This window comes from Typopeltis vanoorti, chromosome 7 (genome assembly GCF_054136105.1).
Source record: "Typopeltis vanoorti isolate ZY-2024b chromosome 7, IOZ_Tvanoo_1.0, whole genome shotgun sequence".
In the NCBI taxonomy this organism is placed as follows: domain Eukaryota; kingdom Metazoa; phylum Arthropoda; class Arachnida; order Uropygi; family Thelyphonidae; genus Typopeltis; species Typopeltis vanoorti.
The window spans coordinates 7899500-7916578 of NC_143555.1; the positions used below are offsets into that span (position 1 = coordinate 7899500).

At 35.2% G+C, this 17079-nt stretch overlaps 1 protein-coding gene across 1 annotated transcript in view; it reads left to right on the plus strand.

The window, feature by feature from the left end:
• The window catches only part of LOC150104473 (homeobox protein cut-like), a 436834-nt gene that overhangs the window by 92808 nt on the left and 326947 nt on the right, over positions 1-17079 (plus strand). Inside the window, exon 2 of the mRNA XM_090395558.1 lies at positions 11390-11492. Coding sequence (XP_090251684.1) covers positions 11390-11492 — 103 coding nt within the window. The remainder of the gene's footprint in view (positions 1-11389; positions 11493-17079) is intronic.

Genomic DNA, 17079 nt, shown 5'->3' on the forward strand with positions numbered 1-17079 from the left:
GTATTTGGTATCGATAGGCATTGAACCTAACACTTGAAGGAAAATAACATGAATGCAAATACGTTTGCAAAACTTCCACTTGTAAGAGATAACAAGGTTTTATTAGTTACTCATTGCAAAGTCATAGCGGTAAGATGACTAATTTACCACCACAGTCAACTGCAGTTCTCCTTACTGTGATTCTTAACAAGTTGCAGTTAATGACAGAAGCAACTATGGCTATGTATTTTATGTGTTCAATACATGTTTTTGGACTTTTTGTTGAAGTGAACACAATGATATATCCGTATGGACACGTTCAATGGATCCTCAATTCAAGAAGCTCTTAAAGGTTCCTCATGTTCTAGACAAGATGGAACGAGTTCAAATCCCATCTTGAATACGAGGAACTTTTAAAAGTGCTTTTTCAACTGAGGATCCATTCAACGGTCTCATACTGATGTATCATAGAGCCATTTACGAATTTTCCCCTTTATTCTGCCATTCATAATGAACATGATAGCCAGATAATTGTCGTTCTCCGACTGCCTGACTTTCTGTCACGTGAGTATCAGTGAGATACGCGTTCCACGCAGCTATGAATAATTAATATTGTTCAAATTGTGAAGCCATTAGTACGATCTGGTGATATCTGCCATTGCTGTACACACAGTAGGAAGTGCAATAAATGAATATCAAAAACATAGTTGATAAATGAATATCAAAACACACGCATTCATGAGAACGGAAATCTTTCAATGTTAAGTGTATATGTTTATGATAAAGACCGCTGTAATAGTAGCTTAATCAGTCCTGAGCGATTTTTTAGTTGGATAATAATTTCTATACAACTTCGTATGTGATACAAATATAAAGTTCTTTTCTGCCTGCTTATTGACTGGAATTTTAACATAACTTGTGACTAGCTATATGGCACAGGTACAACATGAATAAAACTTGCTGTCCCATGTTTGCATGATGACAAATAGCTCTAATTCGAAAGGGAAACAATGTTTGACTCTACGTCGTAGTATTCACCCCTTTTAATAGTGAGATGGCTGCATTCGCTTTGGTCATTCTGATTCTGCTGAATATATCCAGAAGTTTAAATTTTCACACAAATTTGCAAAATTGGATTTTAGTTTTTTTTCAGACAGAGAAGGTTCAGGGCACTCACTTCCTCCCCTTCTTATATTTATTTTATTTTATTTTACTTTACTTGACGAGATGTCTTATAATTTTCGCAACATATTCTAAGTCGATAAAATTCTCGTTTCATTTTTAATACAAGCTAAAGGTATACTCATTCAGAAACAGGCGATTTAGCTAACTCTTTCATGCCACTTAATCGGCAGTGTATGAAGATGAGTTCTTCAAAGAGAAGATTTCTTCAAAAAAGTATTTTTCTCCCTTCTCATTGGATAGATAGGGCAGTATTAGCGACAATGGATTTTACATATTTAGATTGCAATAATCCGTTTTACCGAGTCTAATGCCTTTTAAGACTAATTCCCTTCGCATATGGCGGTTTCTATTTACCGAAATTCCCGATAATTCTTGTTTCTTCCGTTTATAGATTTGACAATTGACCATTTGAAGAAATGCTTGTACTGTCTAATGAGAACGTCCTTAGACCATGAAATCAGCGAAATGGTAACTTTCACTGATTTCATGGTCACGTTTGGAGACAAAGGGAGTTGTAACCCTTTGAACGCACTCACCTCAGAAAATAGAGGAACCATTCTTCTAAAGTTACGGCAGTTTTGAATTTAGGTAACACTGTATGTGTACGTGCGTGCGTTCGAAAGGGGGGGGGGAATATTGTCGTCACAGCCGCCAAGACGCCAGAATGAATGACGGCTCATGAACAGTGTCGGTAGGCGCTGCAATGGTTGAATGAAGTTAACTCTGAGGCTGTGTTTACAATACATACTTCACTTGTGAGTGAGTAGCTCACAGTGAGTGTAAACTTCTAGAATGTATGACAACTGCTGTGCTTCACTTGCCATGTTCCCTTCTAATGGGCTAAAATATTTTACAGAAAACTTTCAACAAGTTGGCTGCCAACTAAAAATGTAAACTCATTGAGGCTTAATTCATATACGGTATCTCCAAAACGGAGTCACCATGACGAAATAAACGAGGAATTACAAATACTGTATTCTCAAGACCGATAAAGCAGCTGGCATGATTGGTCGATAATCTAATTCCAAACCGTAAAACCAGCTGTGGTGATAAATTTAGCACAAACTGGTGTTATATTTATAATGAACTAAATATGTCCTAAACTAAGCGAACATTTTGTTTGATTTCTGCCTTCTGATACGCTAACCTGCATTGAACTCTTTATTCTACAGGTTTTTTTTATGTGCTGTTCTTAGCATCTTTAATTCACTTGTTCAGATATAGTTCCGCCTGTGGCACAGTCGGAACTACATATTTGAGCAAGTATAAAAAAAACTTGCTCATTAATAACATATTATCGATAATGTTTGCTGTGTTAAGGATACTTGTGACATGAGACCGAATGATATAAAGGAAAAGGAAAGCGTAGAAGCCTTGCTCCATCGTCCCACCCTGAATCGTAATGACTGTATATCTATATCAAAAATCTGGGAAAGTTTAATCAAGATTATTCATTAATTTTTATTTATTTTTTAATCATATCTCTACTTCAGAATATTCCGTTTCATACTTAGTGATATAACATCACGCGGCATGTTCTATTTTTAATGATCTATTATTAGTATTCTAGCTTGTATTTATTTTTTAAAACTATTCTTGTAATACCACTGAGGATGGTCTGCTATTTCCAGACCGAAATATTTGGTTAATTAAATATCTTTATTGTGTTTACGTGCATATATCATTCATCGATAATGTTATCATATATTATTGGACGATGATTTCCATCTCAGTATGTGATCAGCATGCGTATTGGAGGACTGACGTGACTTGAAAATGTTCCGTCATTTTTATCTAAAGGACACGTTTCTAATTTTTTTTTTAAATTTTACAATTTTACTAAATACAATATTGTAAAAAAATGTTTACAGACATTGAATGTCATTGAACACAAATTTTGAACCCATCTGGTAAAAAGCGTTTAGTGTTATAGGAAAAGAGTGCCACAGCACCCCTCCCCCCCCCAATCTCTGAAATGTCAATTTAAATCTTGTTTCTTTTGTCCTTTTTTACACAAGATGAAATGTAATATCTTTGAAACCTGTTCACCTGATTAGAATTAACTTTGATTTAAATGTGTTAACTTTATATGATTTAATGCAACTGTTTATGTTAAGTAGATTCTGTTTTGACACGAACTGATGGTGGTTATTGTCTAGAAGGGCGAAAAGTGTGATCTCGGAAACAGACTGCATGGCTAAATTTCATTATACATAATAGACTGCAGTTCCAATACTTTTTTCACATAGTGTACATGTGGTATGTTTATGTGAAGAATAGATAATGATTAATATTATTCAGGAAACGAGGTCGCATCTTATTTAGTGATTCTCTCTCTTTTTTGAGAAATAAGAAGGGATTGTGTTTTCTTAGCATTGAAATTAACAAGATTGCCTGCCCGCCATCAGAAAATTTTAATTTAAGATGATAGTGGCAAATATGTTTTCAAAATTAGTCAAGCGAGTGAAAGGGGCGTAGTTACTGCGTCTTCTTTTCTGTCAGCAGAACCGTGAGTGGGATTTTAGTCGGTGAAACGGTGTTATCGAGCATACAAAAAAAAAAAAAAAAAAAGAATTATTCAGTTTTGAAGGAAAGGTGGGTAAGACATCATCATGCACAGACGATCGGCGAGAGAAGAAAAAAAAAAGGCAGAAGATAGTATAAAGATTTTCTGAAATTAGATTTCATGTTGTTCCTGATTTAAAATAATAACGAGGCTTATTAAAAGGGAGCCACCCCGTTCTCCAACCAGACGCCAAGTTAAATGACTAATATAAAATTTTTATTTATGTTAAAAGAATGATTAAAAAGACATACTCCGTTCAGTATTTTTAAAAGGTGGGGATGACAAAATATTTAGAGCCAAACTTGATTGAGCCATTTATTTATGCAATTTCAACACCCTTTTCGTACCCTGTGTTCTTGGCAAAAGATAGTTTATAGGATGGTGAGCTGTTTGCATTACTTTCATGATTGACGTAGTTAAATTACTTGAAAAGTCACGAGCAATTTCCTGTGTTTCTCCCACCATTTCCATAGCGAGGTCATTTTCTCTAAACTGGATGAAATTAAAATGCACAGTAGATCGACAGCGGCTGAATATATATTGCCCGTTATCCATTAGACGAAAAATTTCATGGTAAAGTAAAAATTGACTCCTAATGAATTTCGGTGTTACTTTAGGATGGGTTGAAATAAGATTAATCGAATAATAATCGGAAGACAATCTGCGACCTTCTCAGAAACATCGATATCGGCAAATTGTCAAACCATGCGATAAATGTCAGGTAATTTTCAAGTGCAAATGGATAGCTAAAGATCTCAACAAACTTCAGACGAATTTTAAAGAACTGCCTTGAATACCAGAATGTTTTGTCATGACTGTCCAAAGTAAATTTTTATCAATACTGTCCGAAATAGTCCCTTTATCTTTAATTATAAGACATAAAATTATAATATATAAACATATTTGTTTAAATACCGTTATTATATTTAATCCTACACCTGCCTTTAGTTTGGTAGTTAAAATTCTCTTGCATGTCAAAACACTGTTAACATTTCTTAGGAGTTACAGTAAATGTGCACTGTGTGTCTCGTTTTTTTTTTTTAGAATTAAATTATTTAAAATATAGACTTAATAAATATTCCTGAGGATTTTATTGATCCTATTCGTTTTCAGAATTCTCAGTTTAATCTGTAGCAGTGTAGCGTCTTTCAACTGTCAAAGCTGCTTGCCTGTTAACGCTGAGATTTCAGGGATGAGTGTTTGTTCCGACCTACTCTCCGACAAGGCACTAAAATGCGCTGACTTATGTGGTGACAGTGTTTGGAGAGAACCCAGAATCACATCGGTTAACTGTGAGCGCATTCTCCCAGGAGTGAGTGGTTGGCCCACTTATTCTTGAAATATACAGGTATGCACTACCATTGACTTATGGTTGATCTTGTGCTTGCTCTTCCTGTGCGCTGCTCTTTTGATTTGCTAAATATGCCATCTAAATTTCATCATACTTAATAGTTTTAACTCTACAGTATGAAGCTTTATTGGACATTTTAAGTATGGTTACTTATTTTGCTTAATGAGGATCCTTGAAATTCGCCCAGGTTACTAGTCAGCAAAATAGTAACTGGGACGAAGGATTTGAGAAGTCTAGGCAACAACTAGTGTGCAGTTGGACATTTTGCCCGGAAATCTGACATTATTCAGATCTCGCAGTATTATGATCTTTTACATCTGATATAAGAGGAAATTCCTTTGTTGATAATTTTTGATTCAGCTTCGTGCCGTAGCGTTTTAAATTCAATGCACTCTGTTCTCAGGAACGAGAGAGCAATTCTGAGATGGGAAAGTGAAAAAAATGTTCTCCTTCATTCATCAATGGATAAATAATAAAGTTATCCTACTGGCCAATAAAAAAAATTGAGAGTACAATAGTTGATTCAACTTGCGTATAAAGTTCTCAGTTAACAGTAGCACACATACTAGGAAACAACACAAAAGCGATGTAAACCACCTGAAGGTGTGTTTTTTCAATGGAAATGAAACTAATGACAGAAATCCAAAGAGGAAGGACTCTATATGGACTTATTGCTAAACTTTGACGCGCGTACACTTTCGTTGTGCGCATTTAAATGAACTGCGCATAACGAAAGATCATTTAATTTGAATATTCCTAACAAACTTCAATATGAAAATACCGAAAATGTGAATACCTTGTGACAAACGGTTTTGTATTATATATATATATAGTAATGTATTAGTTTAAATATTAGTAGGAAATTAATGACTTTCTTCATTATGTTAAATAGTATTTCGTATAATTAATGATATCACTAAACAGTAGAGCTCAATCACTAAACAAACCGATAATATGGAAACTAGTGTTGTAATTGTGATCTTCACTCCTTTGGATGTGCATGCATGAAGCTATTTTCTTATCGAGAAAAACAGTAGTAGTAAAAAATAGCTTATTGAATTACAAAAATAATACAAAACTTATTGAATTACAGCGCATGCAGTTTGTCATCGATTCCACAAGGTTTTGTATTTTGTCTACCAGGCTTTGACCAAACAGTCCTTTAAATGCTCAGGTTTGACGGAAGAGGACTTTACCCCTGGATCTGTTTTTCTAACATGTAGTCCCATCCATTCTTAATGGGGTTCAGATCCAGCCATTGTAGTGACCAGGGAAGATGGTGGAAGCCGCTGGACCACTGCTAAACAATTCTTGCACGAATGACACGAGCACTGTCGTCCATGAAACAACCATCACTTGCAAAATGGACTTGATCGCAATAGTGTTAAGATATACCAGCTGGCCTGGTTAGCCGAGTGGTTAGCGTATCCGCTCTCCACCCGAAAGGCTGCGGTTCGAATCCCGCCATAGGCATGGATGTTGTGATTGTCTGTGGAAATATTAGTGTAGTAGTCAGCGGTAGATGGTATTGGTGTAGATGATGAAGGTAGTTGGTGGAGTGGGAGAGACGGAGAGTTGTCCCGATTCGATGAGTCTTTGGATTCCCTGGAGCTGTTACGTAATAATATACCTTGGCGTACATCCGACTTTTTAGCAATATCGGGGACCCGTTCCATGCCACCACACCATGCCACTACCTACAGAAACTCGAGTTGTGTTTATAAGCAAGCTGGATTCACTGCTTCACTGGAGCTCCAGCCAAACTCTGTTACCGTCCATACAAAACAAGGTGTACTGTGACTTGTCGAACCACGTGACTTTTTTCCCAGTCTTGTAGTGTCCAGTCTCGGTTTTTCCGACGCCATTGTAGACGAACTTTCCGGATCTTCGCAGAAATCGGTGGTTTCTGTTTTTGTATGCAACTGCAATATCTATCCCCTTCAATTCTTTGCGCATAAATTGGTAAAATATGAGTTGGGAACAGCCTTCATTAAATGATTCAGTCAATTGCTGCACACAGGAAGTTCTGTTTGTCCGTACAAGCCTTCTCAGATGACGGTGATCTTGTTCCTGACAGACTGTCTGAGGACTGCATTTACGCCTCTTAGACAAGCAAAGTGGATTATTTTTCCACCGATTAAACACCCGGGATATCTTACCTTTTGAGAAAACAGTCAGCTCTGCTGTTTTCACTATCGTGGCTCCAGTCAGACGGGAACCCGCAATAAGTCATTTATCGAAATGTGAAAGAGCGTTTGTTTTTCCATTTGTGATTAACACAAGCTGGGTTTATTGCTTCACTGGAGCTCCCGCCAAACTCTGTTACTCTGTTGACGATTACTGACCAGCAACATTCTTAAATAGTTGCCTAGAACGTGTGGTGACGCACGTGATTAAGTATTTTGCATAAGTAAGTGAACTTGAGATACATCTATATTAAGGTTTCTAAATCAAAGGCCGGTATGGGTAAGTATCCTGTATTACCTGCTAGACCGAAAATAAAAATATTTAAATTATCACCAAGCTGAAAGTTTTAGAAGAATTTATATATAGATATGTCCGCGCTAGTGGCTGTGCGCTTCGCAACCATATGCCTGGGGAAGGAGTGTCCCAGGTTCGATTCCCGTCGGAGACGTGAGGAGCTTAAGGAGTTTCCTCAGCCGTAGCCAAGTTAGCCGGACGTGGACAGTACGATTTTTTCCCCAGTTTATCCTTGGGTTTTTCATCCGGCAAAGCAGGCAAACCAGCCTTGAGAACTCAACACTACAGGACATAGAATACACCGGGGCGTAGGGCTGACCACCTTATCCTGTGAACGGTTTGAGGTCCGATGATTAATAAACCCTCGACACCGCAAGGTAAAAGAGGGCAAAAGGAAGATGATGTATATATATATAAAGTAACTTTGCATTTTTGTCTCAGAACATTCGAGCATTCTTCTTACTGGAGAATGTCATACCGATTTGATCGCCGTATGTAGCTGTTGTTAGGGCGCGCATTTAACCAGCATTTCAGTATACGTGAGTGAGAATTCGAGTTAAATCTCATATGCCGTAAGAGAATTCAAAATTGATCAAGAGAACGAATGGACATGACTCTGTCCAGAACGACTGACTTGACTCTGTGCATGAACAACTTGACTGCACACAATCTGTATGCTGTTTTGAATGTTCTAAAATAAGGAAAAGTAATCAAATGAAATTATTCGGCAGGAAGTAAATCCAATCATTACGGAAAGTCATCATTTCAGAAAAGCTTGCATATTTTAAGAATATTTAAAATTTTTTAGGGTGGATACTTTTCTGCACACAATATGGAGTGATTGGTGTTGCAAAGTCCATGGTTAACCATAATGTGAAGAAATACACTAAATTTATTCAGAATTGCGCAAGGCGTTCTTTTATTTTATGTTAACCAGAAAATATGGAAAGGCTTTCAAGACAGAATCACAGACACTCATAAGAAATGCAGTGCATTGTCAAATTAATAAGGAGTGACCACGTATCAGTCATAAATTGTTGTTGATTAAATCTAATGGCAAAGTCGATCAGTGCCAAAGAGGCACTGAAAAACTTGGCCAAGTGGAAGTGTTCTTCAGCCAGCAGACCGCGTGTTTGAATCTCACCGGGGCATAGATGTATTCAGAGAGTAAGTTGATTTTCATCGCCTGGTGTGAGACTATTCAGTGGACGTCTGAAGTAATCTGATGAAGTTCCATGTTTGATTTCTAGCCCACTTAGAGGTTTGGTATGACACTAATGCTTTATAGTTCACAATCTTGTGTGGATAGAATTCATATAAAAGGTCACTCGTGTTGCTACCCCGTGGCAAAACGTGAATTTAGCAGTTAATGTTCACGACTATTTATTACATATTGCCAAGATCATAAATATGTATATATAAAAAGGAACTCACTTGTACAATGTTAAAATTTGATGGATTTCTTAAACTTTTAGCTTTGTCGTCATTATCTAAATATATTTCAATAATTTATTGAAATATCTAAAAATATTTTAATAAATTATTATAACAAGATGATGCATTTAGCAGTAATTGCTGTCCTTTGGGATAAAAGTTTTGGGCCGTCATCTTCAGCAACAACAGAAAAGTGAAATGTGTGTCGTTACAAAAACATGCAGTTGCTGCGATAATGAATGTTGTTGCATTGCAGTTCATTGGAATGATAACAGGAGTGATTAATTTAGTTGCCACCAACACGGTAGCGTTTCGTAACAGTCATGGGACAAGGTGGTCATCAGTAGTTGCAGTTTCATAACATACAACAAGGCTTCCATATATTAAGTCTAGCAGTTATATATCTTCCAGACAAACTTGCTATGAATTGTCTGCGTGAGGGAAACAGGAATAGGGATTTGAGTTACGTTTCAAATACTGTTTAAGAAGATTTTAAGAAACTCATATGCTTAACAACCTTTTGGGTTCCCATGATATAACGATATTTTTCGATCATAGCAGTAGTGATCTAAGTTTTCTATATTTTAATGAGGCTTCTAGCAAAGTAAATTATTTCGTAAGGAGCCTCCCTCCTTACGAAATCGTATTTAATAATAACCTGTTCATTTAATTACATTTTCTCATATAAATATATACGAATTGGGAAATACAATATTTCCTGGTAGGACGTCGTTATATTAGACTTATTTATTCATTCACGTTTTACCAGATGCCTCCCTTGCCTTCGCGATGCTCTCTGGCATGTTCTTGATATTTCTGACTGCCCTCCCTTTATCTGTGGGAAATTGTTTCTCGGACACATGATTGTTTTTATTTTCCCTGCCACACCTGCTTCTACTTTATTATTGCCTTTTCTTTTTTAACTTATAAGATTACTTTTTGTCTGTCGCTGATCGAGCGTTTTTAATTTATTCTCAGGTTTCTGCAAGTGTGTCTCGAATTTTTCCCCTTCCAGGTAAGCATAGTTCAGAATAACAGGAAGAAAATTGATTTTTTTTTTCACCTTTTCACTTCGCCTTTTCAGCTCCATGTTTATTTTTATAGGATTCTTTGTGTCTGATAAAAAGTAATTCTGTCTAGTGAAATCCATTTATATCGTGTATTATTTCTCGTCTGGTGTTTTATATTGCTTCAAGTTTTTGTTTTCCATTTGTACACTCATGGTATTTTCTGAGGAATCTTGTCATGAAATGCAAGACAAGTATTTTGTTGTACTTGAAACTCTAATGCATTCTTATTCGTTTGTTTTCTTCTTCGTTTACATGCTCGCGGTTAATCTATTACAGTTAGAAGGTGAAGATTAATCGCATTTATTTCAAGGCGAAAAGAATTCCACCTTTGTGATTCTGTGATTATTTTCATTAACCTTTTATATAGTTTCGAATAAAAAAACAACCACTCAGGACTGGATTCGATGGTTTTTACCATTAGTTATGGGTGAATAACTGCACTTTAATCATATTTTCCTTATCTCATCTCAAACCTGAAGCTGTTTGAAGGAATGTTCTTTTTTATGTTTTAATGAAAATATTTGTATCCCATTGCATCAAGTTGTATTTGTTGGTATAAGAAATTACATAATTTCTAGAAGGAAGTTTTTTGTGTTGCTGTAATTTGATTACTTTCTCTTTTTGCCCAGTGGAAGGGGTCCAAGTTGCTGCTTTACATTCTTTACTTGTCCGACTAGAATTAGCATTTTATTGACTGGTCAGCTTTGCTGGGGAATGGCATTGCATTCATTCTGGCTAGTGGACTGCTTAACCATAGGAAATGTGCTATAGTTGCATATCATATTACCAGCATGCTGTAAAACATCATTTATATTTTTAATTGTCATTTTCAGAAGTTTTGTGACAACTTTTCAACCAGCACACTATAATTTTCTTTTTTAAAAAAAAGAAATTGCTTTGTCCAGTCGTTATATTCGTAGCTAGTTTAAGTTTTAATCTCGTATAACAAATTGACGCATATCTTAGTTTAAAGTAGTTGTCCAAACACTTTAGTCTGCAGTTGAAGATTGTTTGTCTGCTACTGGAATCCCAAGTGACTTATCTAATTAAAATGTGTGTATTCTTCATAATTATTAATCATTTGTTGCTTAATAATAACTTCCAAATAGGAGGATGTCAAAGTAATTTTTCTTTAAAAGTACGGCAAAGATATAACGAATTATTAAATGGATGAAACGTACGTTAATAAATATTTACGTAAGTTGTATTCGTTTAACAATTTCATTGAAGTAATTTTTATGTTTATTTTTGTTAAATATTTTACTAGTGCACACTGCGTTTGCCTAATAAATCCTACTATTCCGTATTATTTCTTGTCTTTAGAGAACTAGTCTAAACAAGAGTGGCAGACATTTCCAGTATTCCAAGACCGCAGTTGTTGACAAGCTGGAGGAAGCTGAAAGCAAGCTCACTGAACTCCAAAGTGGTAAGTCAACGTTGGCTTTAAAAGGCAAATATTAAAAAGATGTTCTCTGTGATACCTTGACAACAATCTGATCAAAAGCTGTCATTAAATAAACAATAAAATTCAGGTAGTGTTTAATCCAAACACAAGAAAAGTTAATGGCCGCTGCCTCTTTCTCTATGGGCATGTTGCGATAACGAAAGTAAATTCGCTTATCCGTCTTTTTAACAGTGCTCTTGGAACAACATCAAGGTATATAATTTAATAACTTTCATAAGAAATTAGATCCATACAAGAATCTAAATTACTCGAAGAAATGAGCTGGTTTACAATCAATCACGGAAGGCAATTTTCTAAAAACTAATTGCTTATTACTTTTTAAATTAGATTTTGATTCTTATTAGTTATTGTACGCTGGTGGTTAAAGGCGCATTTGTTTTCTAAAGGAGGTCTTTTTTAATTGGCGTTTACCTCGTATTCAAAAAACAAAACAATAAAAAGGAATCAGTATCGGATCACGAGATTTGATGCAACTATTTTCATTATAATTTTTTCCGTCCTGTCTGCTGGATTCTTCAAAAGTACTTTAACTAAAAAATGAATTAAATCTTTGGGCCAAATTAACAGCTAACTCATCCTTCATTATTAAAGAGCATTTTAAACTTCCATCTGATCTTGTTTTTATGAGGCGTGTGATATTGACCTTTCGGGAAGGTATAATAATATTTTCTCATTCTTTTCATTACGCAGTCGAAATTAATATGACGTCTGTTTGGGGACACTTGAGATCAAATACAATCTAAGATACAGGAAACGTTTATAAGGATCCTCAACTGACAGTTAAGCTTCAGAAATGTGGCAGGATTCTCCCAAAAACTAGGAATATCCCCTCCCGAAAAACAAACTAGGCAAAACAATCATCCTCTCCAAGTGAAATTGGGCTAAGGAAATACTAACTCACTTTGCCCCAAAATTTTGTTTCCTTATTAGAAGATAACTAGAAGGTGAGATCTATCATCGCATTTGCTATTTAAATAGCAATTGAAACCTCGCTTATAGAAGGCCGAAGTAGCTTAAAAAATTTCGTGTTTGGTCTCTAGAGTAAGGTTACTGGATTATGTATAAAAATAACCAAAAAATTAAAATAATAAAACAACTTGACCTACCCACGGTACTAACGAAATATTCGTATAAAAATGTCTCCTATCATACAGATATTTTTCCAGTAACTACTTGCGATATTTGAATAGTTGCTGTTTTCTGTTCTGCACACTTAAGACAAACTGAGCATGTCCACTATTCACTGAATACATTCAAATCACACACAAAAATGTACCATTTTTGTCTGTTCCAGTAAGTAAATGTAATTAGTTGAAGGTGCGCCGAATGGCCACGAACATTATTTCATCTGTAATAAATGCTCGTGCTTCATGATCAGAACTCGCATCACAACGTTTCTCAGTTTTCAATTCGTGCGCTGCACTCTTTTCCCTATACACGAGTAATAGTTTATGTAATATGGCATGCTGTTCGATCTGTTGACTTGTGTCATTTTTGACCATAGTGACCTAGGGGGACACTTGTAAACAAGATTTCGTGCGAATAGAATTCTGGGAGATTGGCTTTTCGGAAGGATAGGCAGACTTGCGATTTGGTCCGTCTACAACGCGAAGAACCTTATAAGGTATTTTTATTTATTTATTTATTCATTCATTCATTTGAGAACAATAATTCAGTTAGCCATCTTATACGAAGATAGTAAGGAAACTCTGGTGTTTCGTCCCGCAAAACAGCAAACCGACCAAAAGAAGAAGTTTACGGAGATAATATGACCTCAAAACCTTAACTGCTTAGGCTATAATTTCAAACAACAATTAACTTGTAATCCTACGGCTGAGTTAGGATTCACTTCGAGTTCAGCACACTCAGCGATGAGAAATTGTTTCTGAAAAGGAGCATACCAGACTTTATCAGGAGATGACTGTAAATTGCAAGCAAATGCATGTTCATACAGTTTCGGCGATGTTCTTTGCGCTCAGTCTGGCAGCACACTGCTTACTCGTATTCTTCATTCGCTATTCTTTGTTTCAACTTGTAATGAATGCCACCAGCATCCATCTTCATCTTTTGAGAACGTCTGTGTCATTACAAGCATTAGTACGTCATTTGCTAAAGCTTCGCTAATAAAAATATATGCATATATTCTTGCGGCAGAGCAACCGTTACGGGATAAATATTAATGGCGGTTAGGATTCCCGTTTTCTTATTTGAAGGTCCACAATGATAATTAGAAATATCTTATGAATTCTCTACATTGTTGAGATAAGTATCGCTTGATAAAGTCTTTGAAGTGTACGCCAGTCAGGAATCGAGTATCAACAATGAATGCTAATAAGGGATCACATTTTACATATGGAATTCCTTTCAACTTTCGCGCTTGACTTTCGGAATTAATCTTAAACGTGAGGACGTAGGAATGGCAAGAAGTTGTCTCGAACAGTTTTTCCTTTCTTCTAACACAAAAAGTATGTCTCTGAGTGGTGTGACTTCACAGAAGATACATTTTTTCCTTAAACTGTCGTTTTCTTTTTTGATTTTTTTTTGTTTCTTCTCGAAACTAGGCTAATGTATTTTTTTCTTCTTTTCTTTTTATGAAGTCTAGTTTAAGACGTGAAAAGAAACATAATTTTAATATAGAGGGAATCGTGGTTCTTTAAAGTTGTTTTTGTTGGGTTAGATATACAATTTTGTTTTTAGAAAAGTGACCAAATTTCAGTTTTTTTCTCTTGTTAAAGTTCTAAAAACTACGACTCATACTCAAGATAAAAACAGAATTATTGTTCTCTTATTTCCTCCATTTCTTGATTAAACAAATTTTTCTTAATTAAGAAAATTTGTTGCACTTCAAATTATATCTTATTCCAGTAATATTCTAGTGAGATCTTTGATGAAATCTTCGAGATTTGTGCGTCTTTCTTTCAAACTTGAAACAGATCTTTTCGAGACTATTGTTTGGACATTCTTGCAAAATTCGATAATTCCAAACTCACATGCTTTCGTTTTTCATTTCTTTCTACGATTGGCACATTGATGTAATGCTATTAATGAATAGCACAAGCTGAATAATGAAGCAGACTCGATATTTCTGATTCTTTAACTTCATCGACATAATCAAGATTAATCGCTCTTACAAATTCTTAAAGCCGCCTCTCTAATTCTTCATTCTTTGTTTATGCAAATTCTCCATATCAGTAGATGAACGGAGGTATGTGCAATAAATTCCTTCTTGAAATCAAATTAGCTGATTGGTTTATATTTACTATTCAAGTCAGTAGATCAAACATTATGCTTGTTAACCTCGAACCCATCTCTTCTAAATTAAGCTTCACTCTGACGTCACTTAAATACTCTTTTTCATTTATAAACGTCATTATTTATGCAAGTTGCATATCATTACTAATGCTTTATGTGATGTTTGTTCGCGCGTATATACACACTCATATGTACGATGGCTTCCCATGGAAACTGAATGTTAAAAAGTCATGTGAATGCTGTAAGCGCACACTTTACTGGTTACCAAATAGCAGAGTGAATATAAAGAAAGTATGAAATACGTACAAGTCAACTGATATTTTTTCAGTATCCTGTAATTTCGGTTTCATAATCCACTACCATCGAACATTCCTCTTTGTATAATTCAGTACTACGTGCGTTTGTGAATATTTTATGATAAACCTATGTAACTCTCTCTCACTCTCTCTGTAATTCTCGTGAAATATCTTCAGAACAGCTCCGAACTTTTAGGTTTCATTTCTTTTATAAAATGCTCAACATCTTTCTTTAGTTGGGTTTTTTTAACTTTAAGTAGTCTAGGTACAGTTTATATAAGAGAGAATAAGCCGTAGTAGTCTGTATTATGGAACCACTTCCCTATCACTTTTTATTTTTATTTTTATTCTAATATTAAAGAGCATCTCGTTGCACGAAAACAGTCAGGGCAGATCCAATCTGTTATATTCGTGAAGGCATTCACTCTGCCTTAAACTTTCATAAAATTAGGTGTACAGTATTTTCACTAAAATTCGAAGCGAAATTGACGAGTTTTTTTTTTTTTATTATTATTATTTTTTATGTCATCCCGCCAGTTTACTACAAAATGCCCTATGTGTCACATTGGACATCAGCTTATTAATATGCGGTACAGCAGATAGAAGCCTCTCGGGTACTGGATGAATGGCCGTTTTAATTTAACTTATTTACTTTTTCACAGCACGAGCATATTCCGTGTATGATTATTATTTGAAAAAAAAAAGAAAAAAAAACGTTTACAAGACTCGGTTTCCGCTCGTTTTTTTTTTAATTGCATTTCAAATTTGTGAGATGAGATAAGACAGATGTTTAGTTGTTATTACGGCTAAAGAAACTCAAAACCCTAACGACAGTATTGAATTTACAGATGGAAAACGCATCCACTTCCATATGAGACTAGTTTAATTCGCCTTCAACTACATCGACCTTAAAATTATATTCCTGTTTCAATGTTTTCTTCCTCAGCCTTCAGACATGTTATGCAGGAAATGAAATGTTTGCAGGAGTATGCCTGAGGAGGAGGGAGATATTTACTCCCTCTTCCTCCCTAAAATACTGACATCCAGACAAAAAGGTTTCCTAAATATGCATGAATAATTACTGATTTGTATCCTGTTTTATTAACCAAAAAGAACTGAATATGGATGTTCTCATTATGCGATAGTACATGGAAAATTATGGATGATTTCCACACGCGTAATAAAATATATATATTACAGACAATTGTCCGGATAATAAAAGGCTTTTCTCCATTGGCATTCAAAAAGCGTTGCCGAATGGTGTTTTTATTGTAATGTGATGTCATAACATACCTCTGCAATTAGACATAGTTAAAATAATTCTCTCATTCATCAGCTATCTATTTTAGAAAGGGTTAATAAAGAAATCTTTGTTCCACTTGTATTGTTAAGTTGTCTGAGCTTAGACATGTAGTCAAACCTGAATTAGACTATATCTCGTGAGATGAATGTTATGTACAAGCAAGTTATGAGCAACAGGAAAAGAAAAAAGTCGGAAAAGGGAGATATCATCCCATCCTATATAGCAATGTAAGTCAAATTAATAATGTATCGGTACAAAACAAGAAATGTAGATCCAGTTTGAAAAGAAGATATTAACTAATAAAAAATCGGCGCAAAATTTAAATAAAAGCGTGGAAAGAGAAGAATGACCAGTCTAAGGAAATTATCAGCCATTCAGGGAATTTAATGTTGGTATTTGAATTCTGTTCTTCTTCTGCTGTAGCATGGAATTAGGATGACATAAGTTGCTGTCGTGGTATAGGGATAATTATCAATTTAAATAAGGGATTGTAACGATATTATAATGCTTTACTTTTCATCATTAGTCTGTGTCTGAATAACACAAAGAAGCTTTAGGACATTTGATCTCGCCTCTTCTTATAACACGAAATCTCAGTTCAAGTTTTCTCCATTTTTAAACGAATGAAAAAGCAAAGACACACAAATATTTTTAACATACCTCGTAGTGTCGATGATCACTCTGTCGTGTATAGATA